Source organism: Artibeus jamaicensis, unplaced genomic scaffold, assembly GCF_021234435.1.
Source record: "Artibeus jamaicensis isolate MK-2021 breed Jamaican fruit bat unplaced genomic scaffold, CSHL_Jam_final contig_1539, whole genome shotgun sequence".
Lineage (NCBI taxonomy): Eukaryota > Metazoa > Chordata > Mammalia > Chiroptera > Phyllostomidae > Artibeus > Artibeus jamaicensis.
This window is the reverse complement of record NW_026521299.1, coordinates 976111-1003757: the sequence shown is the minus strand read 5'-3', so window position 1 is coordinate 1003757 and position 27647 is coordinate 976111. Positions and strand designations below refer to the sequence as shown.

Below are 27647 nucleotides of genomic sequence, written 5' to 3'. Positions count from 1 at the left end.
ATGGCCCTTGTCTCCCCCAACTCTGGTGTGGGCTGGGAGGAGGGAGCGGCTGGGCCTGATAACAGTCTATATTTACGAGTGCAGAGAAGGCAGGTCCTTGGTCATCCTCTTGTTCTGCCTGGAGTGGGCCAGGGTCTGGCCAAGAGCCCTTGACTCTGGCCAACCGCAGGGGCTCTGTGCTGGGGCAGCAGGGGCGTGGCCGAGGGCGGGTGCTTCAGTGCCCCTCGTGGGACACCGGCTCTGCTTGCTCGAGGAGCCTCTCTCCTGAAGAGGGAGGTCACAGACCTCAGTCGTGCCCTCTTTGAAACTGTGAGCCCCGTGAATGGGTTGTGAGGGTGTGATGGGGAAGGGGTATGGTCAGAGTGTGTGTGTGTGTGTGTGTGCTGGAGGAGATGGGACCCACTGCCCACTCTCCTGGGTAAACCAGCCCACTCAGCTTCCTCATGCTTCCCTTGCATCTGTTCACCGAGCTCAGGAACCCTGAGGACTGACTGTGTGCTTCCACTCCAAAATTAGGGGTTATCCCATTTTTCAGATGATGAAATGGAGTCTCAGGGCAGTTGACTTGCTCGCACACAGCCAGGCAGTAGTAGAACCAAGAACCGAACCCACCAGGACAGGGCTCTCCCCGCTTCCGGACTGGTCAGTGCCCTGAGCCTCCGTAACCCTCACCTTCTGAGGACAGGCTTCCAGGAAATGAGACGGGAGCCAGCCAGCGCTGCCCAGACCACTGAGGGTTAAGTGCTGCTCAGTACTGCTGCCTTCTGCCCTCCTCAATTTTATTGTCTTCGGAAGAAAGTTTAGTCCCGGCAGTGAGCAAACAGCACCTTGGCACCTGTCAGCTGGAATTGGGCCCGAAGAAGGAGGGGGCCCTGCTGTCTGCCCACCCCCTGAAAGGGAACAGGTGGAGACCCTGGCAAGAACCCAGCTTGGCTCTGCTGAACTGGTTTTGTTTTCCCGCTGGCCATCCTGCCCCCAACTTGGTCGCTGGAGCCACCTGCTTCCACATCCCCAGGTGGGCCTGAGTCTGGAGAGGCCTCAGATCTCAGGTCGGGGCTGGGAGTGGGGAGGGGAATGGATGCCTAGAAGTGGGGAACTCCGGAAAGGGGAGCCGGGGGAACAGGGTAGGGCGGCTTCCTGCTCCGAGAATCTGCCCCAAGGCACGCATCCCCTCTGGGGCACACACCCATCTAGCGACACCTGTGTGCGGCAGCAAACTCCAGCTCCTCCTCTCCCCACATCCTGACGGGCCCGCCTGCCCTAGGCGTTCCTTGACCCTCCTCGTGGACCCGCACCTGGGTCCCCTCATCATGGCATGGAACAGCTTGTGCAAATACATCAAGGCGACATTTTGGGCTCATTTGAAGTCCTCCATTTGGCTAAAATCAGGCTCTTGTCATTGGAGGTGGATTTGATGGAGAAAGGTTATGTAGTGGAGAACAGATTCAACCTCCACTTGACCTTTTCTCCCTGCCCTGCCTGGGACTGTGGACAACCGGGTACCACTGGCCTTAGCAATCACTTCTAGAATTTTGCTTTAAAAACTGAAGCCTGTTCAGGGGTCAAATTCACCCTTGTACCGTGAGTGTGGGACCCCGAATGCCCCAGCTTTCCTGGTCAGTGCTCATCGCCAGGCACCAGGGGCCTTGACGGCCACTTGGGAACTTCGGAGAGCACCCAGAGTGACCCTTCATGCACGGACAGGACCCGGGCCCTGGGAGGGAATGGCCAGCCCTTAGTACCCAGCCCGCTGGTGACCATCCAGGACAGGTGTCCTGGGCACTCCTTCCCCACCCGACATCCTGCCCACAGGTAACTCTCAGGGGCCTCAGAAGACACACGACTCAAGATGACAATGTCCAGCCAGGTTGACAGTTCCGGGTTTTATCCACAGTCATACAGTCACAGCCTATATATATATATTTGTATTTATATACCTTTAAATTACACAATCATGTACAAAACAGGTGCATTGCTGAGACCACAGCACTTCTCGGAGTTTCACAAGTGTCGGACTAATGGAGTCAGGAAGCCGAGGGCGGCAAAGGGCGGCGGCAGGGCGGCCCTGGCTCCTGGCAGAGCCAGGCCGCAGAACGGTGGTTAACTTAGGAAGAAACACATCACTCACTGAGCCCTGCAGAGAGGCCTGTGCAGCATCAAGGGTGTGGGCAGGGGGCTACAGGAGGTGGTGGGCTCGGTGAGGGGCAAGGGCCCCCGCACTTGATGCTGAACACCCTGACACCAGCACTGACAGGTGGGCCTGGGCCCCGGGAGCTCAGGGGGTCTTCCAGGTGAGACCCTCCACACTGGAGTCCGAGGAGCCCGAGGACCCATGGCTTAGAAGGAATTGGGTTTCAAGTCCCTGCCCCAGAGTGGGCAGCTGGAGTGCTGAGGGGGACAGCCAGTCACTGCCCCTCCCCAGGTGCTGGGAAACCGCTGGCACAGTCAGAGGGAGCCCAGGCTCCAAGGTGCAGACAGGGCGGCTGCCTGACTTCCAGCAGTAGGTGGTAAAGGGCCCTCACCTCCACCTCCTGCTTGGAGGAGAGGCAAACGGGGCTTTTGTTCTGGCATGGGAAGGGCTGAAGTTCTCCAAAATCTTGCTCCAGGCCCTTAGGGGCCCACAGAGCAGTGGTAAGGGGGAGTGTGCTGTGGAGGAGAGTCTGCCGTCCCTAGAGGTGCCCTTGTCCCCACCCCACCCCCAACTTCCCTGGCCTTGAGCGAGGCCTGTCCCAGCTCCAGTCCCTGCCCGAGTATGCCAGGATTCTCTGTGCCACGTGAACAGGGTCAGGGCTTTGAGGCTGGGGCCTGTGACCTAACAGGAGACTGTGGGAAGAAAAAGCAAGGAGCAAGAGGCTGATGGGTGACAGAGGGTCTGGGGTAGACACTGTCTTCACCTAGAGGCCCAGGGCCAGGTGACAGGGGAGGGAGCAGGGTGTCTGAAGCCATGAAGCAGCACCGCCATCAGGCTCACCTGGTGCCAGGCTCACCTGGTGCTGCAGGAAGTCTCAGGGCCTCACCGCAGAGGTTCCAGGAGATTCCTCTTCCAGCCCGGCCCTCGCTCGTCGGGACCCAGCCACCCTGCCCCCACTGCCATGAGAGAGGCTGGTCCTTGGAGTGATCCAGGGCCACTTTCTTTCACCAGCCGCGGGAAACTCTGCTGCTCTGGGCAGGCCCCTTGTCTCCTCCTACCCCAAAGTCCTTAAACTGAGACCCGGGCCTGCAGAGATGGGGCAGGGGCGGCGAGGGGGGTGCTGCCAGCAGGGGGGATGTTGCTCCAGGGCCAGGATGTGGTGATGGAAGGCAGAAGGCAGACAGATGGGGTGACTGCCCTGCGCCTGAGGGCCAGGGCTCCCCCCTCCTGCCATTCCCACGCCTCTCCTATTGGCTGCAGGCCTTCCCTGATGCTCCCTGACTGGAAGCTCCCAAGGGTGTACCCCCAGGCAGGCCAGAGAATGGGAGGATGAATGGGAGACCCCAAAGCGTGACCTCCTGAGGGCCGGCTGAAGCTAGTGATTCTCCAGCTTCAGATGGAAGTGGAGGGAAGGAGGGTGGGGCAGTGGGGAGGGAAGAAGGGGTGAGTGAGTGAGCGAGATGCCCCCCTCCTCAGGAAACAGGAGGGGGGTGCTACTGTTGCTGGCTTTGCCCTGTGCTCTGGGGCCCCTCCCCCTGCCCGAGGACTTGTTAGGGGTGGGTGGGTGGTGACTCTATAGGTACTGAAGGGTATGTCTCTGAGACAGAGCCCAGGCCTGAGGTGCAGGGAGCTGGAAAGAAGGGCCCTAGCAGGGTCCCGGTCCCTCAGCTGAGCCTGGGGTTGGGAGGTCTGAGGGCCAGCTCCCCCTTCACACACCATCCTACACCACCGTGACTCCGTCAGCTACTCCAGTTCAACCCTGTTCACATTTAAGGGAGTCGAGGGGCACCTGGAAACCTCTGCGGGGGAAGAGGGTGACTATTCCTCTCCCAGAGGGTGGGGCCAGGGAAGAAGGACACTCCCCGGGCACAGTGGAAGACGTAGCACTGGGAGGCCCCTGGTCCGGGGTTGGAGGGGAGGCCTCTGAGAGTAAGTGGTGGTGAAAGGGGAGAAGGCGGGGCAGGAGGAGGTCAGAAACCGCGGTGGGGGAAGGGGGTGGGGCAGGTGCTGGCAGCCAGGGGTGGAGAGGAAAGGGGTGGGATGGGGGCACTGAGGCAGAATAAAAGGGTCAGGGAGATGTCTCTCAGGGCTCAGGAGACTTTTCGGTGGGATCTAAAGAGCGGATGTTGTGACGTCTTCGTTGGGCTAAGTCCTAAGACCCTCGCCTACCCAGGGACCATTGCCGCAAGTGCCGCTAGTCTGGCCTCTGGGGGCCCTGCAAGTGCTCCGTCTCTTTGTATTTTTTGTTGTTTTGACTTTTAAAAAAATAAAAGCTTGATCGGAAAATATGTCTGGAACTCTATGGCCAGGGAAGGTGACGAGAGTGGGAAGGGAGGGCAAGGGGTGGTGTGGGGGGGAGCACGGCAGCTAGATGGCCTCCACGTAGTTGGCGGGATAGAGGCCAAACTGCCCGCTGTCCAGCCGCCCGCGGCACCAACCCTGCTCGTCCTCCTCGCCCAGCTTGGTGAGCTCGTCTCCTGGGAAGGGGACACAGAGAAGATCCTTGACAGGGGCTCAGAGAGGTCTGTCCCTCTACTCCCACACTGCTAGGTAAGCGCTCCAATACTATTATGTTAGACTGACTCCTAAACCCTCCCCCTTTATTGCCCCAATACCTACCCCGGAGATCAGCCCCAGCCACATACCCAAGTGTTGCGCGGCCCCCCCCGCCCCCCCCCCCCGCCCCGTCACCCACCTAATGGGGGGTCTCGTCCTGCCTCCAGCTTCATTTCCCAGATCAGGTCTCCCTCTTCCAGCACACTGGGCCCTTAAGACCGCCCCCAATCCTTCCAGGTCCGGAACTCCCAACCCTATTCTCAAGTCCTGACTCCACCCCTGGCTCCCAGTTACCCACTCTCAGGCCCTGCGCTTGCCCTCCGAGTCAAGTCTTGGCCAGGGGCTCAGGTCACACTTGTTTTAGCTGAGCCCTGTACCTGGTCCCTCCCACAGCTGCACTCCCTGCCAATCCCGGCATCCCCTGCCCTGAGGCCCCGCCCCACCAGCTCCGCCCACCGTACCAGCCTTGAAGCTGAGCTCATCCTGCTCCTGGCCATCGTAGTCGTAGAGTGCTCGCACACGTACTCCTTTGGCGTCGTCCTCAAAGGGGTTAGAGCCCCCGTTGGCCTCATTGCCCCCAAAGGGGTTCCCGCTCTCATCGTCTGACCACTCGGTGGCATATGGCTGGCCCCTGTCATAGCTGCTAACGCTGAGGCAGAGAGAGGACCCAGCGTCAATGGCTTCTCCCCTCATTCCTAGGGCTGCCCCTCTCCCCAATCAGAGCCCTGGCCCCATATTTCGCCAAGGCTGGAGCAGGGGTGGGCCTCCTAAGAGGGGTCCTGAGTCAGTGACCCTCACAGACAGCTCTTTAAACAGATGTGAGGCAAGACTATTAGCATAATTACTCAGGCTTAGAGGAGGGGATGCCGAAAGGGACCCTGAGAGCACCTGACCCTTCACCTGAGAGGACCAGCACAATCTAATGGTTACGAGTGGTAATTCTAGAGCCAGACCCTCGGGCATCACATCCTGGCTCTGAGGCTTACTATCTAGTCCTGCGACCTGCAGTCACTTGACCTCTCTGGGTATTGGTTTCTCCATCTGTAAAAAGGGAATTTCACACTTCTCACAATGTCTAAGGCTTCAATGAGTTAAAATATGGAAAATACTTAGAACAGAGCCTGGCACAAGTGGAAGCTCTCAAAGGACTAGCTAGCTAGCACTATCTTTGAAAGGAACATGAGGTTGCTGTGGTTTAGACCATTTTGTCCTCGAGGTAAAACTCAAGAGACCTCCAGCCTCCAGGAAGCTCCAGAGGAGGCACTCACCTGCCACGGTCCCCTGCCTGGGACGTGGACTCTACCACCCCAGTGGCATTGGTCAGCGCTACCCCCTCCGCCTTCTTGGGCTGCTTCTCCTTCTTGGTGGTTGTGTGAGGGAGGTCTGGGTTCCACTCCTGGCGGGCACCAGGGGAGCAGTCAGGCTGGAGGCCGCTCCCCGAGGCTCCTTGCGGGCTTTTCACGCTCTGCTCCCCCAACCCCACACAGCCTTACCTCAAACTGGGGCCAATTCATGGGCATGCCGGGACCGCTGGTGCTGCGGAACCACCTGAGGTCGTCCTGGGCATCGGCCCCCCGGATGGCCTGCTCCAGCTCCCGGTACACGTGGACATAGCTGTGCACAGTGGAGATGGGGAGGTGGGGGGCAAGACGCCTCACGGCGCCTTCTTATCCTTGGTGAGGGCAGGACCCTTTCAGGGACCAGGGGGCTGGCATGGCCCCTAGCTAGGAACCAGGCAGGCTTCCCAAGGAACGGTCTCTATGTGGGCATGCCCAGTGGGCACCCTTTGCTGTCCCCACCTTAGCTACTCGCCCACCCACCCGTGCACGTTTCTCGAGTACCTAGTGTGCACCAGCCGGCACCCAGGCAGTCGCTGTGTTTGGAGCCTCTTCGCTCTTGGGCCCTACAGCTCAGCCGTCCCCTTCCTATCACTATAATGAGGGGCCTGGGGTGCCTTGCACACCAGTCCTACCCTCTGCTGCCTGTGCCTGTGCCCGCCATGCTGCCACACCCAGCTACCTGCTATTCTCAGCTAGGTTGAGGTGACGTTTGATGTCCAGCAGCACCTCCTTGAGGAAGACCAGTCGCTTTTCCTCAAATTGCTGGCACTGTTCAAACACTTGCTCCATGCCCTCCATGTACTGGGGAGTGGTCTTGCCCACCTCTTCCAGCACTTTCTCATACTTCTCCTGTGTCTGTGGGCACCAGGGCAAAGGGAGGGTGAGACCCAGGCCCACAGCTGCCAGCTGCCGCCCACTCCCGGGGACCCTGAGTGCCCAGCCTGGCCGGCACCTTCTGCACATCTTGTTTGCACTTGTCCACTTTGTCCTGCAGCTTCTTCTGCTGCTCAGGTGTGACTGACTGCTCCGTCTTGCTATTCATCTCTCGTGTCACAGCCAGCTTCTCCTCTTTGCAGGCCAGATGGTAGGCCTTCTTGGCTGCCTCTAGCTGCGGGGAGGGGGAACAGGGGGCAGGCCTCCTACTTGTGAACAGGAGCCAGTGTGGTCACTCGTCAAGCCCTCCCACCTGCCCACTCTGCCAGGAGCTGTGACTACACAGTCTTCAGAGGCAGAAGGGATGCAGGCCCTGGCTCCAGGTATTGGGGAGCAGTGTCCACCCACCTGCGGATGTTTCCCTGCACGTGCCCCTACGACACACTCCTGGTGAGCACTGCAGTGCCTGCCCCCATGTGGATACGTCTCCCTGGAAGGCAGTCCTGCCCCTCAGGGACACGATCCCAGAGGGCAGTCAGTGCACTGCCACCCCGCCTGCAGACACCCTCCCTCTGATGAGACTGGCCCTCTGAGCTCGCCCGCCCACCCTTGCCCCGTCTGCGGCAGCCACCCGCTGGGCACCTCCTTCATCTTCTTGGCCCAGGGTTTCTGGGCCTTGCGGAAGCCATCTTCAGCCTCCTTGGTCTCCTTGAAGCCGCCCATGATCTGCTTGTGGTAGGCATCCTTCTGCCAGTTCTTGACCTTCTCCAGGTCCTCGTTCAGCAGGTTGTTCTTCACCTCCTGGTGCAGTTCGCTCACCTTGTCTGCCTCTGTCATCATGGCGCCCCAGGCCCGCTCCAGGCTGCCATACTGTGGGCCTGAGGACATGGCCGTGGGTCACAAGGCCTTCGTGACCCCCTGCCCAGAAGCCCTCCCCCCACACACCTCCTTTCTCTGAGGCTTTCCCCATTCTTCGAAGGGCAGCAGAAATGCCCTCCTCTGCTCTCCTTATAGTTTTCTTCAGCCTCCAGGGCCCAAGTATAGCCGCCTTCTCCAGGAAGCCTTCTCTGACTGCTCTACCACACACCTCAGCCTGCAGCCCTCACGGAATTCTTCTGCATCTGTCTCTGTGTCTACCCCCTATCTTCCTCCTCAGCATGTGAGCCCAGGGTGGGGGGTGGCAGCCTCGACCCTGTGGGTTCTCACAAGCCCAGCACAGCACCAGGCACAGTGGGGACTCCAGAATGTTGGCTGAATGCAAAACTGAAGAACCAGCTGGTGACAGATACCAGGAGGCCCCTGGGACTAGACATTTGTTTCTCTGTTCACAGGCATCGACTCTGTGCAGGGCAGTGTGGGCCCAGGTCGTGCCTTCTCGGGGTTCAGAGTCTACGGGAAGAGAGAAACATTAACCAATACATGTAAACTTCAACCTGAAACTGCTCTAGAGTAAAGGAATCGAGAGACATGACAACTAAACGTAGTGTTCTGGATCGGACCCTGGACCAGCACACAACGGCCGTGATAGAGTTTGCATACGGGCCATGTTAGACGTCCTGAATTTGATAGCTGAACTACGGTTACATAAGTAAATATTCTATTCTTAGGAGATACATGAAAAATTTAGGGTAAAGGTGTATGTCTCCAACTTAAATGTTTCCAAAAACATGCACATAAATAGGAATAAAACAAGTGTGGTAAAATGTTAATTGGTGCATCTGGGTGAAGGGTATGTAGTTCTCTGTACTACTTTAGAAACTCTTCTCTGACTTAAAATTGTTTCAAAATAAAATGTTTGTGTGGGGTTTTTTTGCTTGTTTGTTTGTTTTTAAATCCAAACTGAAATTGTACAAAGTGGAGTTGAAATGCAGGAAGACCTGGCTTGGTGAGGGAGGGGAGGAGTGCAGGTGTGGGGACAGCGCCTGCAAAGGCCCTGTGGCTGGGGGGGCAGGTGCAACCAGGTGGCTGGTGCTCCTACGACCCAGGGAGTAGGTTTAGGACCTGGGGTCTGCACACGGGATGGGCACGGGGGTCACCTTTCTCGATGAGCTGGCGCCAGCGCTTGGCCCAGTCGGTGAGCTGCTGCGCATAGGCCTTCTCGATCTTGGCGCGCTCCTGCACGCAGTTCATCAGGTCGTTGCACAGGCGGTGCCCGTCATCGATGCGCTTCACTGTCCGCTTGTAGTTCCCCACCTGGCGGCCAAGCAGTGAGCAAGACTCCCGCGGGCTCCCAGCCTCCCAAGGGCCGGCCTCCCACTTCAGTCCGTCCTGCAGGGGGCGCCCGCCAACCGCTTCCCTGGTGCGGCTTGGTACCCTCTGACTTTCTGAGGACTTGGCACCCTGCGCCACACCCGTCTAAACACTCTCTGATTCCACTTTAAACATAATTTTGTCGCTGCCACAAAATATAGAAGGTTTTTTATAATTTGGACTTGGGCCAAATGAATTCTTCATTTTGTTCTTGTGAGCTAAATCTATTATATTTATATAGTCTCATAAGTGTTGAGTTGAGCTGCAACTTCTTGACATAATATTATGCTTTATAGACATCTCATTAAACACTTATTAATTTAGGTTTGGCAGTTTTCACTTTGGGTTTCTTAAGCCAATACAAAAAAATTCTGGGTTTCAAATATTTGGTGAGGCTCTGAAACACTGCCCTGTCTGCACCTGGGAGTCGCTCTAGGCTCCCGGGAGTCGCTCTAGGCTCCCGGAACTCACTCCATTCCCTGCTACCAGTGCTCCGCCCTCTGCCCGCTGCACAGGGTAGGGGTGGAGAGCAGCAGGGAAAGGCTGTGTGAACTGCAAAGCGCTTCACCTGCCCGTGCGAAGTGCCAGGACTCTGCGCCGCAGCCCCGACAACAGAGAGCCGGGGGGAGCCCCGTTGTGCATCATGAAATACATGGGATGTCTCCAGGGGCAGCTGTGGGGCCAAGGGCTCTAAGCTCAGGGTACGGTAGTAGCCTGTGGGACACGTAGGGTTTTAGAGGGGCCTAAGGGGCTGGGGAGCAAGGCCTGAGGTTATGGGGTGGGGTTGGGGTGGGGGCGGGGGCTGGGCCTTCATCCAGCCAGGCTGTCTTTCCCCAGAAACTGGGAGCAGCAAAGCCTCACCTCCCAGAAGCTGTCAGTGGTCTCCTCAGGAGCGAGCGAGGCTTCATCGTAGGAGCCAGACATGATGTGGTCGTGGGGGGATGGACAGGTGTGGAGCGGTGGTCAGCAGGCTGGGCTGCTCATGTGCTGGAGGGCAGGAGAGAGAGATTCCTGGAGATGGGGAACATGTCGGATATGTACCACTCCAGGCGTAGGCCCTGGCATGCTGTCCCCACAGGGGAGACAGGCATAAGCCTTGCATCAGGGTAGGGACTCCCTGCCCAGGGACTGGCTCACCAACAGTCACCCTGCAGCACCCCTTCTGCCCACCTCCCACCTCTCCTCCACAAGCCCTTCACTCCACCTCCTTTCCACGTCATCTCCTCTCTTCCCACTGCCCTTCAAATCCACACTCCAGCTCCAGTGTCGGCATCTCTTCTCAGAAGCCTGTCCCAACCACCAGAGCCGTGGTGCCCACCACTGTTCTGTGTTCCCAGACTGAGGGCTAAATTAGAGCCACATTATCGCATGTTTGCTTTACGTAAATCTGCGGTTTGCTTCACAGACACACAGGTCTTCAAAGCCAGCAATCAGGCTTATCTTTTAGGCTTGTCCTGTACCGCCCGCCCCTGCCCCGCCCAGGGCCCACTAGAGCTCAAAACACCCCAGCTCCTTTCTCAATCCATCCCTCTTAGCACCACCCACTCTGACCCAGACAGATCCTTGCACCAGGCCCAAAACACCCACGGAAGCTCCCTGCCGCCACCACCCCAGCCAATGCAGAGCCCTTGGTCTCAGCCCCTAAGTCCTCCCCAAAGCACCTACCTACAGCCTGGACCCAAGCACCCTGGGAACTTGGCTGTGGGCCCCCTCCTACCTCCCAACCAGGTTGAGCCCCTCCTCAGTTTCCTGAACCACTGGGCCCTGCAAATACCCTTCTGGCTGCTCTATGCCCAGCCTCAAACCAAAGGCCTCCATCAGCTGCTTCCAGGTCCCTAAGAGTCTCAGACATGCAGCTTCCAGCCCACAGGTCAGACCACTGTGATCTGTCTGAGCATCAGGCCACTGTACGTGGCCTGGGTCTGTCAGCAGCATCATGACTGTCTGATCTAGGCTGCACGCTGCCCCACTCCTGTCCCCCACCCAGACCTTGCTGCCACCCCGGGGCAAGAATGGCTCAGGCATCAGGAGACTGGACCCTGAAGGGCCAGGGTCCTGCTCTTCAAAGGGGCAGGGAGACCAACCCAGGTCTGACCCCACTGCAAGCTGACAGCCTGCAGCGGAGGTCACATCCCTCACTCTACACCCTAACCTCAGGGACTGAGAACACTGACGAGGAGGACACTTGGCCTCTGCAAAAATCAGCTCAACCCGGGGCTCCGAGAGACCGTAGGGCCTTACCAGCAGCTGGCCATGAGGCTCAGGGCAGGAGCCCCACGCCGGCGGGTCCTGGGTCAGGGATGTCCCTGCCCCCTCTGGCCTCAGTCTTCCTATCTGCCCAGGGCCAGTGCTCGCCTCCTGCATCTCTCAGGCACCAGACATACTTTGCTTCTTCCCCCTTAGCAAAGACTTGACTCTCCCACAAACACACACAGTGGGGATTGGGGGCGGGGAGCAGCTGGAGTTCATCAAAGGACAAAGAAATGAGTCTGAATTTTTTTCTCCTTAAGTTCGCACTTTTCACTTATAAAGCAGTACTTGCTTCATGAAGAAAATATCGAATTTGTGCCCTGACTGGTGTGGCTCAGTGAGTCGGGCCTTGTCCCACAAAGTGAAGGTTCACCAGTTTGATTCCGATTACAGGACAGGCCCTTGGTTGGGGTGCATACAAGAGGCAACCAATTGATGCTTCTCTCACACTGATGTTTCTCTCCCTTTTTCTCCCTCTCTTCCCCTCTCTTTAAAAATAAATAAAATCTGAGACTTCCGCCAAGATGGAGGCATAGGTGGATGTGCCGTGCCTTCTCCCACAACCAAGATTAGAGAAAACTAAATATTAGCAACAGAAAACACAGCCAGAACACGGAAAATTGAACTTTTCGGAAGTCCGTTAACAACAAATTCTTCAGCCTGACCGGTAGGGCGAAACCAGCGGCTGGCGGAGCAGGGTTGCACAGGAGGACTCGGCCAGACACACTCAGGCCCGCGGAATCCAGGCGCAGGGTCAGACCTAGTGAGCGACCCAGCGAGCAACCAGGGGAGCGACCTCGGGGGAGACAGCCGGGCCGGGGCTGCGTGTTGACTGAGGTCGCGCATTTGTGCGAGGGTGGACAGGCGAGGGAGTGGGCGGTTGGACCAGGCTGGCAGGTCCCCACGGCAAGCGGCAGAGGGGGTCGCCATTTCCCTGCTCGGGCCACGCCCCCACACAGAGCGTCACAACCCAGTGACCTGGGAATCCAAGCCGCTGCTTCTCACACTTAAAGGGCCTGAACAGACCAAGAATGGCGCAGGAGGATCTCAGAGCCCCAGAAATAAATCTAAGCGATGAAGAAATAGCAAAACTCACAGACGCACAGTTTAAAAAATTGGTGATCAGGATCCTCACAGAACTGGTTGATTATACAGACAAATTAGACAAATATATGAAGGCGAAACTAATTGAAATGAATGGAATTGCACAGGACACCAATAGCAATGAAAAGGAAACTGGGACTCAAATCAATGGAGTGGACCAGAAGAAAGCAAATAATGGCCAAACAGAAAAGAGTCAAGAAGCAAGAATTCAAAGAAATGAGGAGAGTCTTAGGAACCTCCAGGACATCTTTAAACGCTCCAACATCCGAATTATAGGGGTACCAGAAGGGGGAAAGGAACAGCCACCAGTGGAAAACTTATTTGAACAAATAATAAAGGAGAATTTCCCCAAGCTGGCAAAGGAAATAGACTTCCAGGAAATCCAGGAAGCTCAGAGAGTCCCAAAGAAGTTGGACCCAAGAAGGAACACACCAAGGCACATCGTAATTACATTAGCCAAGATTAAAATGAAGGAGAGAATCCTAGAAGCAGCAAGAGCTAAGGGGACAGTCACCTACAAAGGAGTCCCCATCAGACTGTCAGCTGATTTCTCAAAAGATACCTTACAGGCAAGAAGGGGATGGAAAGAGGTATTCCAAGTCATGAAATCTAAAGACCTACAACCAAGATTGCTCTATCCAGCAAAACTTTCATTTAAAATGGAAGGACAGATAAGGTGCTTCTCAGATAAGATCAAATTCAAGGAGTTCATCATCACCAAGCCCTTATTATATGAAACATTAAAGGGACTTATCTAAGAAAAAGAAGTTAAAGAAACATGAACAGTGAAAGGACAACAAACTCAGTTATTAACAACCACACCTAAAACGAAAGCAAACTAAAAGGACAGCTAGATCAGGAGTGGAAACATAGAAATGAAGATCTCAAGGAGGGTTAGCAACAGGGGAGTGGGAGGAGGAGAAGGGGGGAGAAGGTACAGAAAATAAGTAGCATAGACAGTAGATAGAAAATAGATGGGGGGGCAAGAATAGCATGGGAAATATAGAATCTAAAGGACTTGAGACACATGGACATAAACTAAAGGGGGGTAATGGTGGGGATGGGGGGGTAGGGTGGAGGGGAATGAAGGGGGGAATAGAACAACTGTAACAGCATAATCAATAAAAAAAATTTTTTTTAAATAAATAAATAAAATCTTAAAAAAAAAAAAGGAAAAAAAGAAAGAAAATTTGAATTTCGATACAGTGAAGTAAAAGGCAGGGATAGTTAATGCAGGGCTTTACGCCAGGTTAGGGAAGTGTCCCTGGGCCACCGCCATCTAGGACTCCTGAAGTCACACAGAACCAGTGGATCCCACAATGCTGACTCTCCTGGAGTGAAGGTCAAACCCAACTCTGGTAGTAGGGAAGTGACTTCACATGAGCTTGGTGGGGGCAACGTGGTGTCCTTTCTCATGGTCACAGGCACACACATCCCTCACCCAGCAGCACCCTGTAGTCCTAGGAATTCACCTCCTGGCCACTCGGGCAAACTGCTGCTGCCCAGTCCATCTTACTGCAGCACTGCCGCTAAAGCCGAAGGCGGGAAGCAGCGGAGGTGCGGGCCTGCAGCAGCAGGCTCTCATCCCCAATGCACCCCCCCAAGCCATGTCACTGAAGCCAAAGGAGCGAGGTGCAGAACAGCGTGGCTGCAGATGCTCCTGTTTGTATGGGGGGTGGGAGCACATAAGCACAAATATTTTTGGAAAGTTGGTAGCAGTGGCTGTGCTGGGGGAACTGGGTGGCTGGGGGATGAGGTGGGAGAATTTTCACTGGGGCTCTTTTATGCCTTTTAAATTTTGTCTTGTGTGCATAAATTGCATATATATTTAAAAAACAACAACAACACTCCAGCCTGTGTTGGAGGAGAGCAGAGGGAGCTGGGAGCCAGGACCAAGGGCGCACTTGAAGCACGGAGGTGGGGACAGTGCAGCTAAGACCTGCATGTCAGGTGAGACATGCACAAGGGCAGAGACCGAGGACGAGGGCCTGCCGTGGTCCCTCCCTTGGCGCAGGCAGGCGATGGCTCTCCCGTGCTCCCAGCTGAGGTAGCTAGCATATGTGGTAGAAACAGCTTTAGCCTTAGGGTCTCTGCTCTGCCACCAAACTGTTGTGTGACCTTGAGCAATGTATTCACGTGGCCTCGCTGGGCCTCTCCAGGAAAGAAGGATGACCCAGCCCCACTTAAGGATCAGACGAGATGGGGCAGTCCGAGCACTGCGGCCCCAAGCTGGGCCTGCACAGAGGTGGCTCAGGAAGACCGGCAGGCAGGCTTGAGTAGGGGATGCGGGAGGGGGCGTGTGAGCCTGCAGCACCATTTAGCTGGATACACCATCCTGCCTTCACCCTGCCTCACACCCCCACCTTGGGGCAGGTGGGAGCCTTATCTCTTACCAAATGCCATACTCCCAAGAGGCAAGCAGTAGCTGCCGTCACTGAACAGCTGTATCTCTGAGTCAGGAGCCGGAGTGGCCAGCATCCACCACTCGCCCTGGGCAAGCCCACTACACCGATAACTTTCTTCCATCCACCAAATGGACACAATGCCCAATCTGACTCTGTGTGGCTCTGAAAGCACTTTATGGTTAGCAATAACAGCTGACATGTGTGGAGCATGTATTTGGTGCTGAGGACGGTTCACAGGTCTTAATCGATCTAACCCTCACAACATGCCCATGAGGCAGGTGCGATTCTCACCCCCCACACTGCAGACAAGAGCCCAGGGCTCTGAGACATGACTGGAAAACAGGTTGGCAGCTCTTGCTATTGGTCTGCCACCACTTCCGCTGTGGTGGGGTGGTGGTCTCATTTCAGCCAGGCCCCCTCTTCTCGGGGAACAAGGGAAGGAGACAAGCCTTCCTCAGCACTCAGCACAGGGGCGGGGGCTGTGGCTCCAGCTCTGCCACCTGCCAGTGAGAGCTCGGCCAAGTCCCTTTGGGGGGTCTCAGCTTTCTAACTCGTATGATGGAAAATGATACTGGAGTCTATTTTGAAGATCAGGTGATAAAAGGGTAGTAAGCTCTTGTTGAAAACATAGAACACTGTGCAAATGTTAAGTTTTCATGCTGGCCTGGACCTTTCATCTAGGGAGAAGTCACAGGGTACAAAGTGTCCCTCTCAGGTCCCAGGCCTACTGCCAGCTGCCTCCGAAAGACCCGGAGGGCAGGGGCCTTGGTCATGTTCCATGTACCAAGAAGGGACCGAGGCATTAGAGCAGGAGTCCGCAGAAGGCAGGCGTGGACAGACTGTGGATTCCCGCATCGTTAGTCATGGACAACCACAGGCCTCAGAGAAACCGCAGCTCTTCTTTCTCCTCCCACCGCACACCCAGCCCGTCAGCAGGTCCTGAGCAGTCCCTTCACCTCCTTGCAGCTGCTTATCCACGGGTCTTCCTGCCTCTGACTTTGTCTCTCAATGCCCCCTCCCCAGCCCCCCACATTGCAGCCAGAGGAAAACTGGCAAACCCATCAGATCTCCTTTTCTCGAGATACCCCATTTCCCCTGAGTAAAAGTCGAATTGCTTGCCAGGAGGTCCTGCATAACCTGTAGCTCCACCTCTCCCTGCTCTGCCCTCCTCTCCTACTCTCACTCTCCTCCGGCTCTGCTGAGTCCCTTGCTGTTCTAATCCCAGGGCCTTTGCACCTGCTTGGAATAGTCCCGCCCACCCAGACTCCCAGGTGCACTCAAATGTCTTGATCTCCCCCAACTTACACTTGTAATTCTGTTGTTTGCATCCCCGCGACCACCCCCGTCCTCCCTTTCCTCGTTCATTATTCTCCAGAGTGCCTGTCACGTCCGCCAGGCTGTCAACCTTGGAGCACTCACATGTTTAGTGTCTTCCTTTCCCACCAGAATGGCAACTCTATAAGGTCAGTAGTTTAGCCTGTCTGGTTCTCTGTATTTTTAGCATCCAGAGCAGTGCCTGGCACATGGTAGTAAATGCACCATCACTTTTGTTCAATGAATGAATAAATGCCAAGGACCTTCAGGAACATTGATTCATTAAATAGCAGAAGCACTGAATTCTGTACCCCAGAGCCAAACCCAGCCACCTGCACACAGTAGGCATTTAATAAACATTGGTAATGATGGTGATACAACCAAGAGCCAGAACCCCACAAAACTGGAGGGGTCTCAAATCCCACTTGTTTCCAGGCCCCTGCTTCTCCTGACATTCCTTTCCCCACCTCTTGATCAGCTGCCAGAGTCCGGTTCCAAGGTGTATTTCTCTCTGATCTGTTCTGGTCAGGTCCCTGTCCTGGGCTTGGCTTCTGGGGGCACGCAAACCGAGACACCATGGACGGGGAGGGGAAGTGGGAGCTGCGGGAAGTCAGGCCCATCCTCTCCCACAGGTGCATCCTCCAGGTGCATCTCTCTTCTCAAGACCAGTCATCTCACACTTGGGCGCAGCCAGCTGAGCGTGCAGCTGCTTCCCAGACAGCACAGGTTCCAAGCAGGACAGTGCCCTCCACCCTCAGCAGCACTGGGGGTGGGACTTAGGCAGTTCACATGCTCCTGCTCCCGGCCAGGTGGAGCTGTCCTGGCAAAGCTAGAGCAGAAAAAGGCAAGAGGCTGGACCCAGGCCAAGCAGGACATCCTGGCCAACTCAATGCCCTGGGGCAACTGCCAGCCAGAGGAGCCATGGATCCCACCCCTGTGAGGGCTGAGCCACGGGCCGCTGTGACAGCCTGGACGTAGAGACCAGCCAAGGGGCAGACTCCTGGTGTCAAACTGCAGCCTTGATCTGCACGGGGAAGCTCTGGGCCACCGCAGTGAGCAAGACAGAAAACTCCCTGACCTCGTGAAGCTGACATTCCACAGAGGCCAGACAGACAAGGAACCAGGGGAATAAGTAAATGATCGTGTTAGAAGGTGATGAGGGCTGTGGAGAATAAAAGAGGGAATGGGACAAGGAGGAACAGTGGGAGCTGGGAGTGAGGTTATTTAACACAGGAGAAGGCATTACGGCAAAGACCAGGCGGAGGTGAGGGAGGGAGCCATGCAGCTATTTGGGGGAAGAGCATGTAGGCAGAGGGAACAGCCAGTGCAGAGGCCCTGAGGCGGAAGCATGGTTGAGGAATGAGGGTCTCTATGGCTGGTGCAGAGTGAGTGAGGAGAGAGGGAGGGGTGAGGTTGGGAGGCTGGGTGAGGGTGCCGATCACATGAGGCCTTACAGGTCAGAGTAAGAGCCTTGACCCTGCCCTCCCCCCCAGAGTGAGATGGGAGCCACTTCAGGAGTGAGAAGAGGTGGGGTGTAATGAGGCTTAGGTTTTAAAGGATCCCCACCAGGAGGAAGAGCGGACTGCAAGGAGCTAGGAGGACAGGGAACCTGCTAGCAGGTGACTACAGTCCTCCAGGTAAGGAAAGACGAGTGTTTGACCAAGGTGGTAATGCTGTGAGCAGTGACAAGTGGTTGACCTGTGGCAACACTGTGTCATTTGAGCCAATAGGATTTGCTGAAGGTTTGGGTGTGGGAGAAGAGGTCAGGGGTGGCTGTGGGGTGTGGGCCTGGGCAACTAGCAGGCTGGGAGGACAGTGGGAGGAACACTTTGGGGGAGATGGAAGCTCAGTTTCAGAGTCCTGAGTTGCCATGAAGAGCTGAGTGGACAGGTCCTCTTACTCTCTCCAGAGCTCCTGCATTGGGGGCCATGGAAGGAGGGGCCAGCCTGGGGTTGGTCCCGGCCCAGGGCCCCAGCTCCTGGCTGAGTGCCCGAGCTCCGAGTGCCCCGGGCCTCCTTTCAGCTCCGGCTCAGGGAAGGCTGCTGGGGGGAGGCCAGGTCCCGACCTGGGTTGCAGACAGGTGCTGTAGGCTGCGGGCCCACTGGGTACGATGGGTGGGGTGAGGAAATGAACCCCAGGAGGCTAATCTGGGGGTAACAGAGTGTAGAAAAGACACAGGATGAGCAAAGATGGACCCTGGGGACCTGTGGGACAAAAAAAAATTAAAGAGTGGGGGGTGTGGCCTAGAGAAGGCAGGTCAGAAATGAGGGAGCCAGGCCTGGAGGGTCTGGGGACAGGACAGCTCCTTCCGGCTCTTGCCAAAAGAGCCAGTCCTCCAGGCTTCACCAGCCCCCTGTCCTGGCCGGGTTGGAGGCCAGCCCCACTGCCCAGGTAAGGCAGGGCAGATGCCAGCCACACAGGCCCTGGTGGGGAGGAGGGTAACAGGGTTCAGAGAAGCAGGGGGCAGATGATGATGGTGTACCTGGGTTATTCGCCTGCCAGCTCCTAGGCATCCCCCACCCTGCTCCTGCCAGAGACCTGCCCTCTCACTCCCCAGGTTCCTAACCCTAAAGAGGGAGACCCGGTGCCTAATACTCAGCAGGTGCAACGAATGCTTGCAGAAACAAACGGGACCACTTCAGCTTCTCGGTGTGTATTCCTCTACCCTATCAAAGGCCCAGGGACCCCTCCTCAGCCCCAGCACCACTTCCTCTGACCCCCAGGAGCCCAGGAGAGAAGAAGCTCCACAATGTGGTTCCAGGCTCAGCAAAGGACCCAGCCAAGTTCCCAGTAGGTGCTGGGCAGAGAAGGCAGGCAGGAAAAGCAGCCAGAGCTTTTGCCTCCCAGCACCCCAAGTATGCCCAAGGTTGCACACACCAAGCCCCCACACCCTCAGACTAGGATCACCTCCTCGCACAGGCCAAGGGACTTCAGCTCTGTCCCAGGGCAAAGCCGGACCAGGTGCACCCACCCACTGCACCACTGCAGGCCCGTCCTGCCCCTCTGTGCCCGGAGCCCAGGCCCCAGCCCCTCCCCCGAGTGAGAAGCAGAGGCTCCTCTGCAGTGCCCCAGCTCCCTGGGCGGCAGCAGACACTGTCCCCAGGAGCAATGCAGCAGAGGGACAGAAGCTGGGGGAGGGAGGGCGGCAGGCATCCCCATCCGAGACCTGCTCTCCTGTCCCCAACATGGAGAACCTGGGCTTGCTGAGGGTGGGACAGGGCTCTTCTGGGAGATCTAGGGATCTGGTTCTGCAGTGAGAACAGGGAGGGGAAGGACCTGAGTTTGAGGGGAAAGGAGCAATAAGCCTCCTCCCTGACGAGGGGCCTCTCAGCCCCATGCCTGAGACCGCTGGGGCCAGCAGGGCGGCTGCAGGTGGGCTGGTGGGTGTGGGATGGGGAGAACTAGCTGGTTCCAAATGGCCAAGGCCTAGCAGTGCCTCAGTGCGGGTGGGGGACAACCTCGCTTCTCCCTGCCCCTGCCCTCCCTAGCCTCAGCCTGGGGAAGTGAGTTTCTGTAAGCTGCAGCCCCCCTCAACCCACTTCCCCCATGGAGAGGGGCATGACTTTAGTCAGCACCTGTGGCAGTGGTGAAGGGCAGAAGTGCAGAAGAAAGGCAACAGGGGACCCAGGTTCTGAAGAGCACCTCCAGGATGCTGGCTGCTCCCCACCTATCCACAGGCCCTGGCCTTGCTGGCCCCTCTGCTTGCTACCAGGGGATGCTGGTAGGAAAGTGGGGGATCCCTGGGGCCCCACTCTCCCTGCAGCCTCTTCCAGCTGTCCCCACGGATGCCTACCTGGGCCCGTGTTGGTACCAAGCCAGGGGCAGGTAGAAGCGCACTGCCCTCGCTGCGCCAGGCGAGGGCTGAGGGGCTGGCTGTCCTCCTTCTCCGTGGTGGCGGGCAGGGAGGGGCCTGGCGCCTTGGCTGGGGGCTCTGTCCTCTTGGGTCCCCTTCACCGACTTGCTCAGGAAGGCAGCGCCAGAACTGCAGAAGCCAGCTCCCCGCCCCGCCGGGGCTGCCTCTTCTCCCTCCCTCCTCCCGACCGACCCGCCTCCTTCTCCAGCCACCCACCTCTTTCAGCTCATTTCTATGGCAACCAGGCAATGCTCGCACAGACAGCCTCCCTCCCACATACACCAGGGGACGCCCGCCCTCTACAAGGCGCCTGCATCAACATCGGGGGAATGCACACTTCACCTTCGCAGAAGCTGGTGGGCACGCAGGCTCACGTGACTGCCCTGGATTGGGCGGGGGAGTGGAGGGGATACCCTGCTCCCGATTCTTTCTTCTTTTTCCTCTCAAGACCCCGCCTCCCCCTCCGGACATCCTATCAGACGCCATAAACTGCACCTCCCTCAGGCCCTTAAAATCTGACTGCACAGCAGTTCTGTAAACATTTCTATTTGCTTACTCATTCATTTGCCTTCAGTCTCCTCTCAACAATCTCTTTTGAGTCTTTTCTGGGTCAGGCTGCATGTGAGATGCTCATCCACAATCTCATTCCGTGAGGTTTCAGGCCCATTTTGCAGGCTGGAGACTGAGGCCCACAGCGCTGAAACAACTTGTCTGAGCACCCACGGCTCCTCGGCTCCCGGGCTCCAGGCTGGCAGTGAGGCCTGTGAGTCCAACTCAGGTGCTTCCCCACAGGCCATGGCTGCCACACACGCCAAGAGCTGACATCTATGTAGGCTCGCACTACACACATCCATGTGCACCAACATGCATCTATGCACATGTGCATCCCAATAACACACATGCAAACACCCATTACACATATCTGTGCCCATGCATGTTCCACAAGCCTGTGTATGGGTGTCAAACTGTATGTGCATAACACATGTATACATGCACTTAGCTGTAACACTAACATCAATGCACACACATCCACACAGATCCAGAACATACAACATACAGACCCTTCCTACACCAAGTCACAGCTGCACACTCAAGCCCCCAACCCTCACCTTATTAGAAGGGACCAGTGACAGTGACACAGTAAAAGTGTCCCAACCCGGGGACCGAATAATGAGCCACTATCCCTGGAGAGGATCTGGCTGTGCTCTGAGCCCCCTCCAGGGATCAGACACTAATCTGCTGGTCTCCTCTCAGCTCTGCTGCTGAAGGGGGATGGGGCGGGCGTGGGGGCAGGGCCTCCTCTCCTCTGCCCCCTCCCTTATTCTGAAAACCCTCTGCCTGGTCCAGACTAGATCCTACCTCAAGCCCCTTTGGCCTGGGGGCTCACGGATATTCCCACCCATCTTCCTGGCTGCTGTCCCGTTCTGGGACTTGGAGCTATGACAGAATAGAGTAAAACAGGACCAGCCTCCTCAGAGGGACTTCCGTGCCTCAGGCAGCCCTGTTCCCCACAGGGGGAGAGGCCAAGTGGGGACTGGCGCCCAGGACGCACACCCTGCCTCACAGATGCACTGTCACCAGCCCACACCGCCTCCGAGGACCTCAGGCAGGGGTCACAGCAGCCCCTGGACCCCGGGCTAACTCTCAGGGACCCCATACGGCCCAGAGAGGGCAGATACAATCGGAAAGAACCAGAAGCCCACAGAAGATGAAGCTGGAAGCTGCTGCTGGCTGATGATGACCTCTTCCACGTTTCATCCCATCTGCGGTCCCTCTCAGTCACCAGACTGATGCCAGTAAACCAGACCTGCTGTAAGCCGAATGAAACACCCTAGTGTCAGAGAAGTTAAATGTGAGGGGGGACTCATCTGGAAAGATGAAATAGGGCCTTATAGTTCATTCAGTAGACATTTACTAGACACCTGCCACACACCAGGGACTGCTCTCAGTGCTGGACACAACCGTGGGCCAGAGTCCCCACCCTGGAGGTGAAAAGCTAGCGGATGCTGAACTCCCGTTCTTCAGCGTCAGTGGTTGTCAAAGCAGCCCTGCAGATGAGGTCACAGGACTGATAAGGAAACAGGGACCCTGAGAGACTGAGAGGTTTGCCCAAGGGGACAGAGCCAATAAATGTCTGGGCTGGGATTTGACCCTCTGTCTGCCAAGTTTTGTCAATGTTCCACATCGGTCCCATTAAGAAAGATCCCAGTTCTAGGAATTTCAGAGTCCAATGTGCTCCTTAGCCCTGCTCACAGGCAGGACAGGTTGTACGTGCTTGAAATGCAAACCAAACTGTGGGCACGAGTGAGGACCCGGAATGACAAGTGACTTCCAGCCTGGACTTCCAAGTTAGAGGCTGCGGCTGGGGGTCCCTAGGCCTGTACATCCTCAGCAGAGGGTTAGGTTAAGGCCCAGGCCATTAACCTAACACTAGGTTAGGTTAGGGTGGGGATGCCTGGTGTCTGAGAGCAGAGGCTCCTTGGAGAGCGAGGAGACCTCAGCTAGGAGGCAGGGAGAGATTGAGTTCCGGGCACTGTAAGCAGGGCCCCCTGCTCGCCTGCCAGCCTCCAGCCCAGGATCATCTTTCTCCTAAAGAGCTGGCTCCATCCAGGGTTGCCAAAGCCAGCGGCCCCCATGCCCACCCCTCTGTTGGCCTGATCTGGCCCCCTCTGCTGCCCGGCAGACCCCGAGTTCTGCCCTCCCACACTCAGGCTCTGTGCAGACGCTGACCCCTCTTTCATGCCCTCCTTCCCCAGCCCAGGTAGCACCCACGCTCCCCGTCAGCCTGACCTGGCCCCCTCTGCTGTTGGGAGGGGCCTCCCAGTTACCTGTCTGCAGCCCTCTACTCCCTCACTTGCAGGCCCCTCCCCTCAAAACACACCCCATTCCCAACCTCACCCCTAGTCCTGGACCTTAACCATGCTCCAGTCCACAGGTGGGGTCAGATTACAAATGTGGCCTCACCCAGGCCACAGAGCACCTGCCCTGGTGCCCCCAGGAGGAGCCGATACCTTCTGTCACTGCCTTCTCACCCCACCCAAAAAGCATTTACTGCTCCCACACCCCAGCCAGGTAGCTATTCCACATGCTCCCAGGGCAAATGCAATCAGGGCTCATTAGCTGCTGCTTTGCATTTCATTTGCATAATGCCCCCATGACTGCCAAAATGCCAGAGCCCTCCCTGAACCCCTGCCCATGACAGGCAAGGCTGGTCAGCAATGAAGAAATAAAATAGACAAGGTTCCCCTGAGGGTCTGTCTGGGGCTAAATACATGAGGACAAGGCCAGAGAGAGGAAACCTGAGGTGACTTCAAGTTTCAAACCCTGAAAAGTGCTCAAAGGGAGGGCCAGTAGATGCTTACAGAGCACCTAAGTCCCAGCATGGTGCACGGCATGCACTTCACCCCTTGTTTTCCCAATGAACCACTTTACAGGTGTGGGAACAGGCTCAGAGTGGTCAGGACCCCGCTACTCAAAGCCTGGGTCCCGCCCAGGGGCTGAGAAGACATGGGGCCTCTGAAGGCCCACCCAAAGCTCCTAAGTGTGCATCTGCACTGTCACAAGATCCTAGGAATTGGGAGTGTGCAGAGTGCTAGGTTAAGGGACCTGCCCCGTGATACACAGCTAGCTAGCAGATGGCGCTGGTGTCCGAACTGAGGCAGGTCTGACCAGTCTGAGCTGTGCCTTTAATACATTTAACAAATATTTCCTGAACACCTGCTATGCCCACTACTGCTCTAGGCGGTGGATCACGGCAGATAACCTCACGAGAGGATCATGAGATAACCTCACGAGCGCTTCACGTCAAAAGAGGAAGACACACAACAAACGTGCAATGGGAATCCACACAGCGAGGGGCGCCATCAAGAAAAATAACATGGAGCAAAAAGATGAGGGGGTGGGTGGGGCCGTTTTAGAGCCCTCTTCAGAGATGACATCTGCACAAAGACCTTAGTGACAGGGGAAAGAGGTATGTAATGATTTGGGGGAAAGAGTGTTTCTTTTGGTGGGAAAGGAACTGCAAGGGCCAGTGTCCTGAGGTGAGAGTAAGCTAGGCACACTGAAGGCACCCCAAAACTGAATGGATGGACAGATGGATGGATAGGCAGATTGGGGGATGGACGAAGGGATGGCAGGGAGAGGTAGCTTGTCTTGCAGGAGTAAAGAAAAGGCACACAGGGGCCAGAGCCCGGAGGGCCTTGCAGCCCACGGTGAGGACTCTGAATTTTATTATCAGTATAAGGGGAGCCACTGGTATTTTTGAGCAAGGGGTCGGGGGGAGAATCCAATTTATGTTGTGGAAAGGTCACTGTGGCTTTTCTGTGGCAACGACTAGAAAGGGGAAAAGGCTGAAGCAAGAAGAGTATTTCAGAGGCTTTTGCAATATTTATTCCCAGCAGGAATGCATGTGTGTGGCCGCTAAGACACACGCCCCAGAACGTTTGGGGCAGCTTTGTTCTCAAGAGCACCGAACTGGAAGTGACCCGAACACCATTCGCACCAGGACCAACAAACAGCTTGCGTGGCCAGTGCATGCAGTAGGGGTGGTTTGCTTTTTCACTGTGCGACTTCTACCGTGTGAGCTGTTCACGCAGTTGAGTACTATACAGCAGCGACTCCCACCCAGCGCACCACAGGGATTTTTACAACGTGCAGTGCCTAGTTATGTGGATGGGGTCACTGACCTCTTTTCCCTTATGATGGCAAATTAAAAAATGACAACAGCCAACACAACAATAGTCATCTGATGTGCATGAATCAAAATATACCTATTTTTGTCAGATCAGCAAAAAGTATAATACAATTTTTGATGTGCCACAGAATTTTAGTAGTTTATGCGTGCTGTGAGATGAAAAATGTTGAAAACCGCTGCTACACAGCAATGAAAAACAACCACGTGGGAAAAGACATCTTCCTGAGCAAGAGAAGCCAAACTTAAAAGAACACACAGGGAAGATCTATTTAAATGAAGTTCAAAAACAGGTAAATCTGGATTTCTGGTTCTTCGGCAAAGTGGAGTAGATGTTCTTCTCCCCATCCCTGCTGTGGAGTTCGGCTAAAAACCCTGGACATTAATATACAAAACAAGCCTCTGCAGACCTGAAAGGGGAGAGGAGAAGGCCGACTGACCAGGTGCCTCGGGTCCCCAGGAACAACACGGGCAATGAGTTCTCTGGGTTTTCCTTCAGCTGAATATATCGCAGATTTGTTGCTGGAGAAATCAGCAACCCAGAAACATCAATGAGTGTGGCAAAAACAGCTCCTAGAAAAGCCTGCTCTCTCTTGCCAAAGGATTGAGAAGGTGCAATCTAGCAAGACAAACACCTTTAAAACGACAAACGCCCCACTCCAGCAACACACCATGGGAACACTGCAGCCCTAGCCCCACCCCACTTCATGAGCAGGGGTCACACGAGGAGCCTGGCTGTCCTGTACTGAGTGCCCCAGGCCCCCCCCCAGGGTGGTAATGGAGAAGAACAAGTGGGGAGCCGGGGCTTTCATGCCCAGCGAGTGGTAATGAGGCAACTCCCCCTCCATGCTAGGCAGGGAAGTGTCGGCGGAGGTCCAGTGGGCAGCTGGAACTCCTGCCTGGTCCAGCAGTGAGGAGGCACCCCTGTCTCCCACCAGGCTGTCACCTAAGGTAAAGTGGGGAACTGGGACTGCCGCCCCACCTGGCACCAATACGGAGCAGTGTTGGGGGAGGGCTGCTAGGACAGAAGGTTTAAATAAGACCTGTGTCTCATAATAAAATCCCAAAGTCCAGGACATAAGAAAAAAATTACCTGCCACACTGAGAACCAGGAAAATCTCAATTAGAATGAGGAAAGGCAACCAAGAGATGCCAACACCAAGATGATACAAATAACCGGAACCATCTAACAAGGGTGTTAAAGCTGCCATCTTAAAAAGGTTTCAACAAGCAATTACAAACACACTTGACACATCAAAAAACAGAAAGCTTTAGCAAAGAAATAGAAGATATAAAGAAGGCTAGCTGGTGTTACTACTGAAAACATAGAAGAGCTCAACACCAGAATAAAACAGGACAGGAAAGATCAGTGAACTTAAAGACAGAGAAATAGGAATCAGCCAATCTGAACACGGAGAAAATGGACTGAAAAAAAGGAACCAACACAGCCTCAAGAACCTGTGGTCCTGTAACGAAGGCTCCGACATTTTGTTAGGGTCTTAGATGGAACGGAGGAAGTGTGGGGCTGCAAAGCATTCAAAGAAACACTCTACTGACTAAAAAAGAACCCTCACCCAAATTGGCAAAAGACATATATCTACAGATTTAAGAAGCTTAGTAAACTCCAAACCAGTAAATGGAAAGAAGTCCACTCCAGACACATCAGAAGCAAACTCCTGAAAACTAAAGACAAAGAAAACATCTCAAAAGTAGAGAGAGGAGTGACATCTTACCCAAAAGAGAAAAATAATTCAAATGACAGTGAATTTCTCACTAGAAACTCCGGAGGCCAGAAAGGGCAGGGCATGTTTCAGTCACTGCGCAGAAAGAACTGCCAGCTCAGAACACCATATGCAGTGAAAATATCCTTCAGGATGTAAGGAGGAACAAAGACCTCTCAGAGGAAGGAGAACTAAGAGAATTTGTTGTTAGCAGGCCTGCCCTAAAACGATGGCTGAAGGAAGTTCTTGAAACAGAAAGGAAAAGAAAGAAGGAATCTTGGAGCATCAGGGGAGAGAGCGACCAGTAGAAAAAGTAAAAATCTGAGTAAATAGGGTAGACTTTCCTCACCCTCCTGAATTTTCTAAATTCTGTTGGAGGGTCAGAGAAAAAACTGTAACACTGACAGATGTAGTTCTCAAAGTAAATAAAGGAAATGCTAATTAAAATTAGATCACAAGTGGGGAGGGTTAAAGGACCCAAAGAGAGACGTTTTCTACACTTCGCCATAACTGGTAAATACCGACACCAGTGGACTATGATAAGTGGTGTATAAAAAAAAGTAATAGACTTCCTCCAAGATGGAGGCATAGGTGGAGATGCCGTGCTTTCTCTCACAACCAAGTTTAGAGACAACTAAATATTAGCAATAGAAAACACAGCCAAATTCTTCAGCCTGACTGGTAAGAGGGGCGAAACCAGCAGTTGGAGGAGCGGGGTTGCACAGAGAAACTCGGTCAGAAGGACTCAGGCGCGCGGAATCCAGGCTCAGGGTTGGACCTAGTGAGCGACTCAGCGAGTGACCACGGGGAAACAGCAAGGGAGCAGGGCTGCAGGTTGACTGTGGTCAGGCATTCATGCCCAGATAGATAAGCGAGGGAGTGGGCGGTGAGACTACAGGACTGAGTAGGCCCCACGGCAAGCGACAGCAGAGGGCGCCGCCATTTCCCTGCTCTGATCCCGCCTTCACATACAGTGTCATAACCCAGTGACCTGAGTGGCCCCACCCTGGTGAACCACCTAAGGCTCTGCTCCTCATCCAGAGGTGCAAAACAGCAGAGGGGGGTCGCCATTTCCCCGCTCTGCCCGCGCCCCCACATACAGCATCACAACCCAGCGACCTCGGAGTCCAAGGCTCCGCTCCTCATACTTAATGGGCACA

At 55.5% G+C, this 27647-nt stretch overlaps 1 protein-coding gene across 3 annotated transcripts in view; it reads right to left on the bottom strand.

Annotated features, from left to right (window-relative positions):
* Positions 1 to 1863: 1863 nt before the first annotated feature.
* The window catches only part of PACSIN1 (protein kinase C and casein kinase substrate in neurons 1), a 60223-nt gene continuing 34439 nt past the window's right edge, over positions 1864 to 27647 (bottom strand). The window contains exons 1-10 of one of the 3 annotated variants that reach the window (XM_037134443.2): positions 20017 to 20143; positions 10012 to 10137; positions 8937 to 9093; positions 7543 to 7778; positions 6980 to 7135; positions 6707 to 6882; positions 6181 to 6301; positions 5956 to 6083; positions 5149 to 5336; positions 1864 to 4608 (exon numbers count right to left, since the gene is read on the bottom strand). In XM_037134443.2, coding sequence (XP_036990338.2) covers positions 4499 to 4608; positions 5149 to 5336; positions 5956 to 6083; positions 6181 to 6301; positions 6707 to 6882; positions 6980 to 7135; positions 7543 to 7778; positions 8937 to 9093; positions 10012 to 10074 — 1335 coding nt within the window. In that variant the 5' untranslated portion in view covers positions 10075 to 10137; positions 20017 to 20143 and the 3' untranslated portion in view covers positions 1864 to 4498. Of the gene's footprint in view, positions 4609 to 5148; positions 5337 to 5955; positions 6084 to 6180; positions 6302 to 6706; positions 6883 to 6979; positions 7136 to 7542; positions 7779 to 8936; positions 9094 to 10011; positions 10162 to 20016; positions 20144 to 27647 lie in introns of those variants that run through there. The other 2 variants (XM_037134442.2, XM_037134441.2) reach the window with 2 other exon arrangements.